Here is a 10753-nt window from a genome sequence, read left to right as displayed (position 1 = left end):
CAGTTATATTGCCCCTATAGGATGTTGAGGGGGGCGTGCGCAGAGCGCGTGCGCAGATGAAGATGTTTACGTTTTGAATTTGACGGTTGGGAGAGCGAGAAAAAACAGGTAATTATGAGGTTTTTCGAGGTTTTTCCGGGATTTGGGGGGAAAATCTGAGGGTCAGGGGGGGCGAGGCCCTCCTGGGGGGTTGGGGGGTCTTTTTTGGGGGGCCAGAGGGCGGGGGAGGCCTCTGGGGGGAGTTCGACGCCGGTTTTTTCGCCTAACCTCAATTTTTGAGAAATCTGTCGGGGAATTTGATGGGGAATTTTTAATAATGAGACCTTGGTACGGGTAATTGAGGGAATTATCACTCCTTTCTCTTCGTGTCTTTGTGGTGTTTGAGGAGACGGGTGTTTTGGGGAGTGGAGGAGACTTTTAGCAGAAAAATGGGAGAATTTTTTTGAGGAGAGGAATTCGGTTGGCGGGAATGAAGAAGAATGCGGTTTTCAATCATTTATAAGTTGAGAATGGCAGAGTCGAATTTTTCATCTTTTTTTTCGTTCTCAAGGATTTCTTTTAAGCTTTAAAATGAATTTTGAGTCGTTCAAATCGGATCGTTTGTTCTGGAGATATTGATTTTTTTCTTGGGACAGTCTCTATGGAAAATTAATCTTCATGATCAGTAATTGTTAACTCAGTATAGAATTTTTGCTAATGAGACCTTGGATCGGGGTAATTGGGGGTAATTATCGTTCCTTTCTCTTCGTGTTCTTTGGGGAGACGGTTGTTTTGTTGATTGGAGGAAGTTTTTAGCAGAAAAATGGGGGAAGAATTTTTTAAAGGAGAGGAATTGGGGGAATGAAGAAAAATGCAGATTTTTAATCATCAATAACTCGAGAATGGCAGAGTGAAACTTGTCAAAATTTTCTTTTATTTCCAAGGATTTTTTATAATCTTTAAAATGAAATTTGAGTCGTCGAAATCCGATCATTTGTTCTGGAGATATCGATGTTTTTTCTGGGACAGACCCTTTTGGCGATTAATATTGATATTCATTGATTCTTAATTTAATACAGAATTTTGACTATTATTCCTTCCTCTTCATATTTTATGAGGAAATGTTTATTTTATTAATTGGATGAATTTTTTATTGAGAACACAATACTAATTTCGTAAAAGACATTTTCGATTAATCAAAGATAATCAATCAAATAATAAAATAATAAATAGAGATAAAATAAAATGATTTAAAATAATTCAATTAAATAGTTAATTTAATTACCATTAAATTAATCATTTAATTTAATAATTTATTAAATAACACTAATAAATAATCGTCAATCGTCCTAACTAAACTATTGGTTAATAAAATAATTCGAAATTCGATTATTTAAATTCATGATAACTAAAATAATTGAAAAATTACGATTGATATTAACGAATTGACTTCAAAATTTAACGGTAATTATGGAGATAAAATAAAATAATTTAAAATAATTCAATTAAATAGTTAATTTAATTACCATTAAATTAATCATTTAATTTAATAATTTATTAAATAACAATAATAAATAATCGTCAATCGTCCTAACTAAACTATTGGTTAATGAAATAATTCCAAATTCGATTATTTAAATTCATGATAATTAAAATAATTGCAAAATTACGATTGATATTAACGAATTGACTTCAAAATTTACCGGTAATTATGGAGATAAAATAAAATAATTTAAAATAATTCAATTAAATAGTTAATTTAATTACCATTAAATTAATCATTTAATTTCATAATTTATTAAATAACACTAATAAATAATCGTCAATCGTCCTAACTAATCTATTGGTTAATAAAATAATTCGAAATTCGATTATTTAAATTCATAATAACTAAAATAATTAAAAAATTACGATTGATATTAACGAATTGACTTAAAAATTTACCGGTTCTTGGCCGATACGCTCCCGCGTATCTCGATTTATTAAATAACAATAATAAATAACCGTCAATCGTCCTAACAAAAATATTTCTTAAAAAAATAATTCGAAATTCGACTATTTAAATTCACGATAACAAAAATAATTGAAAAATGACTTCAAAATGTAACTTCCCCTTAATTTGACTTCAAAATTTCCCGGTAATTATGTTTAATGAATGGCTCTCTGCTCCGGCAATGACCAACCCCCTCTCTCCCTTCCAGAATGTCGGAGCCCGCCCCCCGCGCGGACCCCGCCGAGTTGGACTCCGAGGACCGCGCGCCCTACGACTCCGACGAGGAAGGCGGAGTTCGCATAGACGACGACATCTACATCCCCCCGCCGCCGCGCAAGCTGACCGAGCACTCCCTCGCGGACCCCCGGCTGATAATCTCCAAGATAATCAACAGAAACTTCAAGAGCTACGCCGGCAGCGTCGAGATAGGCCCCTTCAACGTCTGCTTCTCCTCGATAGTGGGCCCCAACGGCAGTGGCAAGAGCAACGTCATCGACTCGATGCTCTTCGTCTTCGGCTACCGAGCGACGAAGATCCGCTCGAAGAAGCTCTCCTCCCTGATCCACTCGTCGAACGAGCACCCGAACTGCCCCAGCTGCAGCGTCTCAGTGCACTTTCACAAAGTCCTGGACAGGCCCACCGAGAGATACGAGCAAGTCCCAGGAAGTGAGATCGTCATCTCCCGGACGGCCTTCAAGGACAGCTCCTCCTTCTACGAGTTGAACGGTCGAAAGGTCCAGTTCAAGGAGATCGCGCGGCTGCTCCGTCACGAGGGAGTGGACCTGGACCACAACCGTTTCCTGATCCTCCAGGGGGAGGTGGAGCAGATCGCGCTGATGAAGCCGAAGGGCCAGGGCGAGAACGACACAGGAATGCTGGAGTTCCTCGAGGACATAATCGGCACCACCAGGTACAAAGAGCCCCTCGAAAAACTCGTGACAAAGGTCGAGATAATGTCGGAGCGAGTAGTGGAGAGGACGAACCGCCTGAGGATGGCAGAGAAGGAGAGGGACACCCTGAAGGAGCCGATGCAGGAGGCGGTGGTCTACTTGAAGATCGAGAACACAATCACAAAATTGCAGCACAAGTTGTACTGCTGCAAAAAACTCGAGACCCTGGCTGTCATCAAGGAGAGAGAGTCGTCCCACAAGGACCTGGAGAGCGACATAAGGGATTTAAAAACGGAGATGGGGAGAATCCACGAGGAGAAGAACGAGCTGTCGAAGGAGTGGAAGGAGAAGAGCAGAAAGTGGGAGTCGATCCAGGCGCAGCACGACGCAGCATCAGGGAGATTCGAGGAGATCAGAAAGAGGGACGAGGCCCTGCACGCGGAGCTCGTGGAGACGAACAAGAGGAGAAAGTCGAACATGTCAGCTGTGAAGGGAGAGCAGAGCAGGCGAGAGGAGCTCTCGAAGATCCCGGAGAAGAACTCGAGTGAGATCGAGGAGTGCGAGAAGCTGATCAGACGACAGCTCTCGAAGAAGGAGAAGGAGGAGGAGGAGCTGCGAGTGGTGATGGGCTCGCTGAAGGAGAAGACCGAGCCCCTGATGAAGAGGCGCGCAGACCTTGAGAAGAGGCTCATCGACTACAGGAGAAACGTCAACGAGGCGAAGGCGAGGTTCGACCTGGCGGAGTCAGAGCTCCAGATTTACACGTCAGTGGAGAAAACCGAGAGGGAAAAGCTGGAGAAGCTGAGGGAGACCCTCCAGAGGGCGGGGGAGACCCTGCGCGAGAGGAAGGAGCAGCTGGAGGTCTTCAAAAAGAAGATCCCGAAGACTGAGAGGAGCCTGCAGGACGCGAGGGCTGAGCTGGCTGAGACCAGGGCCCAGGAGCTCGAGGCTCAGGGGAAGCTCAAGGGGATGCGACTGCAGTTCGAGGAGCAGAGGTCCGCCATGAACGCCTCCAAGTCTCGGAGTGCAGTCCTGGACTTCCTCATGCAGGAGAAGCGCGAGGGCCGGCTCCCCGGGGTCGTCGGGAGGCTGGGAGACCTGGGGGCAGTGGACGCCAAATACGACATTGCTGTCTCCACAGCCTGCGGAGCCCTGGACCACGTCGTCGTGGACACCGTCGACACCGCCCAGAGGTGCATAGAGTCCCTGCGCAGGGGGAACGTGGGCCGAGCCAATTTCATTCCCCTTGAGAAGCAGCAGCACCTGGTGGAGGTCTACCAGCAGCGGCTGGAGACACCCGAGAACGTCGTCAGGCTGTTCGACGTCGTCAAGGTCGAGGACGAGAGGATCCTCCCGGCGTTCTACTTCGCCCTGAGGAACACCCTGCTCGCTGGGGACCTGGAGCAGGGCTCGAGGATTGCGTATGGGGCGCAGCGCTGGAGAGTCGTCACCATCCAGGGACAGCTGATCGAGACCTCGGGGACGATGAGCGGTGGGGGGAGGCCCTCCAAGGGGAGGATTGGCCAGAGGGTTGTGAGGAACGAGCCCTCGACTGCGGACGTCGAGAGTCTGCAGGGGGAACTCGACAGGATCTTCGAGGAGTGCAACAGGCTGAGGATGAAGCAGCCACCGCTGGAGGAGCAGATCAGGGCGCTGACGCCAGCCCTCGAGGAGATGACGCTCAATCGGCATAAATTTGAGATTGAAGTGCAGACGATACAGGAGCAGGCGCCCTCGCTTAAGCAGCAGCTCAAGGCGCAGGAGAAGAGGGTTGTGGAGGCCAAGTCGAGTCCTGAGAGGGTGCGCGAGCTGGCGGAGGCCGTCGAGAGGGCTCGAGGGGGCCTGGAGGAGAGCCAGAGGGACTCGCAGTCCACCGAGCAAGCTGTTAAGAGCATCAACGAGGAGATCGAGGAGCTGGCTGGGGGCAGGGTCAAGGAACAGCAGAAGAAGATCTCGGATTTGGCGAAGGCCATCGACAAGGCCAGGAAGGAGATCTGCAGGCTGCAGGTGGGGATCAAGAGCTCGGAGAGAGACGCACAGAAGACGAGCCAGCGGATTGAGCAGCTGGAGGCCGACATCGAGGTGTGCCAGGACAGGCTGAGGGAGATCCAGGGGGAGATACAGGGCTGCGAGGAGGAGGCCAAGGGCGTCATCGAGGAGATGAAGGTTCACGAGAAGGCTCTGGAGGAGCGCGACGTCGCTGGGGCCTCTCTCAAGGAGAAAATCCACAAGCTGCAGGAGCGGGAGAACAACATGAAGGCCACCAAGATCGATTTGGATGAGAAATTCAAGGCGAGCTCGAGCGCAATTGCTGAGCTCTCCCAGAGGGTCAGCAAGTACGAGCGGGGGATCAGGGGCCTCAAGCTCACTGATATACCGGACGAGCCCAGGGAGGAGCTCCCTGACTTCACAGACCAAGAGATCGCCAGCTTCGACACCAGAACTGTCGCCAATAATCTCGCTGCTGCGCAGGAGAGGCTCCCCCAGGAGATCCCCAACATGCAGACCATCAAGGATTATCTTGAGAAGGACAGGGTGTTCATGCAGAGGTCTGCGCAGGTGCAGGAGGCCACTGACGCCAGGAATAGAATGAGATGTGCCTACGACGAGGCCAGGAGGAGGCGGGCGGAGGAGTTCCACGCTGGCTTCAACGTCATCACGACGAAGCTGAAGGAGATGTACCAGATGATCACTCTGGGGGGCGCTGCCGAGCTCGAGCTCGTCGACTCGCTGGATCCCTTCACCGAGGGCATCACCTTCAGTGTCAGACCGCCCAAGAAGTCCTGGAAGAACATCAGCAATTTGAGCGGAGGGGAGAAGACTCTCAGCTCTCTGGCCCTCGTTTTTGCTCTTCATCATTACAAACCTACTCCTCTTTATTTCATGGACGAGATCGACGCCGCACTGGACTTCAAGAATGTCTCCATCGTCGGGCGGTACATCAAGGACAGAACGAAGAATGCGCAGTTTATTGTCGTCAGTCTCAGGTCCGAGATGTTTGAACTCGCTGATGCGCTGATTGGGATTTACAAGACTTTCAATGCTACCAAGAGTGTTCCGGTGGACGTGAAGAGGGTTTACGCCGGCCATCCGGAGATTGGGGAGAGGGAGAGGGCCAAGGCTGCCGAGAGACCCCTGGGGAGGGCCTCGCTCAGTCAGGCTGTGGGCGCCGGCGAACGAAGGTCGGTGAGGATGCCTCTGACTTGTCCTCCTGTTATGGAAAATCCTGAGGGGGACACCGAGAACCAGGAACCTGCGGAGGAGCTCTTGGATGAGTCACTGTCTCCACTGCCAGACCCTCCAGCTCCTCGTCTGGACAGGAGGTCCCTTGGAGGTGATACTCCCGTCACTTCCAGACGATCTCTCAGGGAAACTAATTCGCAAATTTAGGTTTCAGGGGTTTTTGGGGGGAGTTCGAAGGTCAGTGATCTCAAGTATTCGAGAATTTAATAGGTAGATGATTGAAAATAATATCGTTAATTAAGGTTTTATTGGTAGGAAGGGGAGGAGGAAAGTTCAGATGTGACGTGCCTCAAATCGAAATAAAATCATTAGAAATTAAGTAATCATTGAGGTGTTCTTTCAAATTACTTGTTTTTCTGACTAATGGAAGATTGATTATATTACTGGTACTTGTGAAAATAAAGAAATGTATTAATGGAATAAAATATTTGTAGAAAATTTTGTTGTTTCGATTTCGTTATTATGTAGGGGAGGGTGGGGCAAAACGGCCCCCCTTCAATTGTCAATAACTTGTGAATGACATTGCGAAAATTCCCAGTTTCAACTTCATTTTGAAGATAATTTTTCATTCTTCAAAACGAGCTCTAACTCATCCCAATCGGATTATTGAATCGGAAAATATTGACGATTGAAGGGGGGCCGTTTTGCCCCATCCTTCCCTAGTAGATTCAACGCAGGAAAGAATAGATAAAAAAATAATTCAAAGTCTCCAGGTTTATCAAAAAATGTCAATTAACACTTTTCAACGACTCGTATTTTTTTAAAGACTAGGTTAATGGGGAAATGATGCATTCATTTAATAAAATTTATGGAATTCCAACTCGATGTAATTTCAATCATTTGTAATTTCTACTTGTACTGAAATATGTACTACTTTAATCTCTAATAATATCTTACGTGTTTCGTTTGAAACTTGCCTTCATCAACTTCTATTTAAACATATGGTAAGTAATGAATAATATTTTCCAATTTTGTATTTCGATTCTTCTTTCTGTTTTGACCTGTGGACCGTTTTGAATAAATTCACGATTAGAAAGAAGTATTCTCCATTAACATGAAGAATGACTAATAATTTAATAAAAAACATCAATGACAAAAGAATTATTATGACAAACAACTGCTCAATTATTCTAAAATAAACCCAATGACATTGAAACCCCTTCATTTTATTCTCCTTTATTGTTATCTATGAAGTAGCATTGAATACAGAAATTAAAAGTGATCAGATACGAAAGAAAATCCTGAAAAATCAAGTAATAATTCCCCAGACAAAAAAATCTTCAAGGAAAGCCATCATCATCCTCCTCAGCCATCTCCTTAGCAAGCTCGAGATCCTGCTGCTCCCTCTCCCTGCGTTCCTCAGCAGACTCCAGGTCCTTCCCATACGACTTGGGAGGATACCTCATCGCCTTGACACTCTGATTATGCAGATCCAAGCAGAACGTGATCCTCTGATGAAAAGCAAGAAGAGGCTCTCTGGTGCAGTAGATGTCAGTCGTCTCCTTGCTCCTCATGTACCCATTCTCAGGGTCCAGGGTGGCCTCGATGACGCCATCCCTGATGGCCTTGGCAACGATGAACTCAGCATCGACCCCAGAGTCCAGGCCCAGTTTCCTGGCGATGTCAGCCGGCGAAATCCTCGAGTAAGACAGCCCAATCGACCTGATGGCAGTCTTGATGACGTTGTGCCTCAGTCTCAGGATGAGCGTAAACGTGTGATCAGCCCTGAACTGGGGCCCAAAGTTCTCCAGGACCTCCCCAAACCTGTGAAGATTGCCAAGACGAACGGCCTGAGTGAGCTGAAAGTAAGGGGCCAGGGCTCTCCTCACAGCGGCCTGCCTGAAGATCTGCCTCTCAGGAATGTCCCCCAGCAGAAGTTCAACGGTGACCGCCAGCTTCTGGACAGTCTGCCTGAAGCCAACGGCCGTCGTCTGCGGGGCCTTCCTCATAGCCTGCACCAGGTGCTTGTGGGCTGCCGAGTACTCCAGCCTCGCCGCCTTAATCCTCCCCAGGTAGTACAGGAATCTCGCCCACTCGTTGTTGCTCGCCGACTCTGGAAACGTCGACTTCAGCACCAACTTGTCAGCCTGATCGTAGAGATTGTAGTGGAGGTAGTTCCTCAGGAGGCAGTTTATGAGGACTGCCTGGCCCTCGAAGTCGTTCCTCAGGGTGGCTGTCCTCAGACGGAGGTGCAGGAACCCTCGGATCTTGTTCAGCTGGCCCACGAGCTCGTACGCCCTCGAGTGGTAGAAGTAGCATTTCGCTGCTATCAGGTCTATTGTCCTGCGATTGGTTGCTGTTATCTTCTGGACGAGGGCCTCCGAGCACTGCACTGCCTCCTCGTGCTTCTTCGTGTCTATCAGCCGGACCAGCACCAGCAGGTGAATGTAGGCGTCTATCTCGGGGAGGAGGGGCGAGGCTGAACTCTTGAAACGCTGGATCGCTGCTTGGGTCCCCTCAGTGTCCATTGGCTCCTCCACCCATGCCAGCAGGGCCTCGCGATCTGCTGCTGACTTTGTGTAGAATCCTCCGATCACTCCTCGGAGGACTGTTGGGTTCAACTTGCGGCGGGTGTTGGGGAGGGCACGCAGGGCGCGCAGGATGAAACGGGGCTCCTTGTTCAGGACTGCCTTCTCGATCTGGCGGGTGTGCTCGCGCAGGTCGTGGATCGTCTGCAGGTCCGTGTCCTTCTTCTCGACGATCTCATCGGTGCTGGGGGCCTCCGATGTCGACATCTCCACCTCCATCGCCTCGGTCGCTTTGGAGATTGTCATCTTCGGGGGCTGAAAGAGAGTCCAGGGGTTAAGGGGAGACGAATTTATTCGGGAAATAAATTCAAGTCTTGAAGGGGGAGGCCATGGAGAAACGTTCAAGGCCAAAGGATAGGATAGCATCCGTTTGTATATGGGGATGGATGGAGGTGGGGTAAAATGGACACTTCAGACTTTTTTAAAATTATTCTTAAGTCCATTTCATTGATTTTTGTCAATTGAGCTCAGTTTAGACTCGTCACAAAGGGAAAGAGTTGTTCTATGTGTTGAAGAAAAAATTAAATTTTATCAACATTTCAACCCCTCATTAACATTTTAAGAAAAGCCAAGTGCCCGTTTTACCACAACCTCCCCTATGATTGTAGTAGGGCCGAATAATCATAAGAAATGAAACGGTTGAATAGAAATTTGGATAGGAATCTCTGCGGTTTTTGGGGTTTAGTGGACTCGAAATGGTGTAGACGTGGGTTTAGGAGTTAATTGGATTATTTTGGGATTTTTGGAGGAGAATTCAAGGAAATTTGAGATTAGAAATTCGGAATTTAATGGGAAATGGAAACATCAGTTTGATTTTTTCACGAAAATTAATTGAAATGAGGAAAATTCAGGTAAATATTTTTATTTTTTATTTTTAGGTAAATATATTCCTGAATTTGTAATTGATTCAAAATTTAGGGTAATTTTTTATTAAATATTGAGGTTTTTGTTGACAATTGAAATAACTGAGAAATTCTCATCTTCGAAATTCCAATAAAATTGAAAATTTCACGATTTTTAAAAAACTGTAGGTTTTTAAAATTTATTGTGTTAATTAATTATTGAAATACATAAATAATTGTATTGTATAATTTCAAGGATAAATTGGATTACGTTGGGGCATTTTTGGATGAGAATGCAAGAAAATTCTTCATTAGAATTTCAGACTTTGACGAGAAATCGAGGGGAAATGGAAATTTCAGTTCGATTATTCCATGAAAATTAATAAAAATGAGGAAAATTCAAATTTTTTTTTTGACAACTGAGATGAGCTGGAGAGTCCTCACTCCTCTGCTGCTCAAAAATTAGCAATCTCATTGAAATTCCAATAAAATAACAAATTTAATGAATTTTTAAAAACAATAGATAAAACGAAAATCAATTCATTAGTGAAATGCATGAATAATTGCATTGTGACACCTTTGTGTAAAATTGAGAGTTTTGAAATGAATATTGGAATCTCTGGAGAGTTTCGTCGATTTTTGGGAACTGGAAAATTAAATAATTAAGAATATTTTCACATAAATTCTCTAGCACAAGATCAATAAAATGATCAAGACGAAACATTTGCCTGATTAATTCAGTAACCAAGACAATATATTGATGAATCAATCACCCCAATTGATATAAGAATAAATAATCAATGACTGTGTTTGAAATTATGAATTTACAGTGTGAAATGCAGTTTTTTGTAATCAAAATTTTTTTTAGGAGAAAATGTTGACAGGGATGACTTCAAACAAGGCTGACATAACCTATCATACGAGTTATTCATCGCTGATACGTTATTTCGATCACAAAAGCACTTTTGAAGATCAATCAACATCCCTCGACATTTTCCAAGAGCTTAGAATTCTCGATGAAGGAATGATCCTCGATAATTACCTGATAATTCACTGACTGACTTGTTTGGTTACTCTGCACTTGGAAGATGTCAATTCACTCTCCAGCCCGGTTTTGGAGCGTTCTCAACGGCCAGCAGTTCCTCAAATCCCATTGGCTAGTGCCTCCGAAAATAGCGTCGTTTCCAGGAGAATTTGCCAATGGGATCGATTGATTAAAACCAAAGAGGTAAATTTGAATAATAAATCAGGCAGAAACCAATTCAATATTATTTATTT

The 10753-nt window shown here is 45.6% G+C and overlaps 2 protein-coding genes across 2 annotated transcripts; one reads left to right on the top strand and one right to left on the bottom strand.

The window, feature by feature from the left end:
• Positions 1-29: 29 nt before the first annotated feature.
• Positions 30-6537, top strand: LOC107038993 (structural maintenance of chromosomes protein 4). Its single transcript, XM_015258405.1, has 2 exons — positions 30-108; positions 2181-6537. The coding sequence occupies exon 2, from the start codon at positions 2182-2184 to the stop codon at positions 6250-6252; it is 4071 nt and encodes a 1356-aa protein (XP_015113891.1). The 5' UTR covers positions 30-108; position 2181; the 3' UTR covers positions 6253-6537.
• A 723-nt stretch (positions 6538-7260) lies between these two features.
• On the bottom strand, positions 7261-10600 carry LOC107038992 (probable 26S proteasome non-ATPase regulatory subunit 3). Its single transcript, XM_015258403.1, has 2 exons — positions 10518-10600; positions 7261-8888 (listed from the first exon to the last, which is right to left on the bottom strand). Exon 2 carries the CDS (start codon positions 8877-8879, stop codon positions 7386-7388), a length of 1494 nt encoding a protein of 497 aa, XP_015113889.1. The 5' UTR covers positions 8880-8888; positions 10518-10600; the 3' UTR covers positions 7261-7385.
• Between the last annotated feature and the right edge of the window lie 153 nt (positions 10601-10753).

The sequence above is a fragment of the Diachasma alloeum genome, unplaced genomic scaffold (genome assembly GCF_001412515.2).
Source record: "Diachasma alloeum isolate Michigan unplaced genomic scaffold, Dall2.0 Dall_scaffold_00289, whole genome shotgun sequence".
NCBI lineage: Eukaryota > Metazoa > Arthropoda > Insecta > Hymenoptera > Braconidae > Diachasma > Diachasma alloeum.
This window is presented reverse-complemented; position numbering and strand designations above follow the sequence as displayed.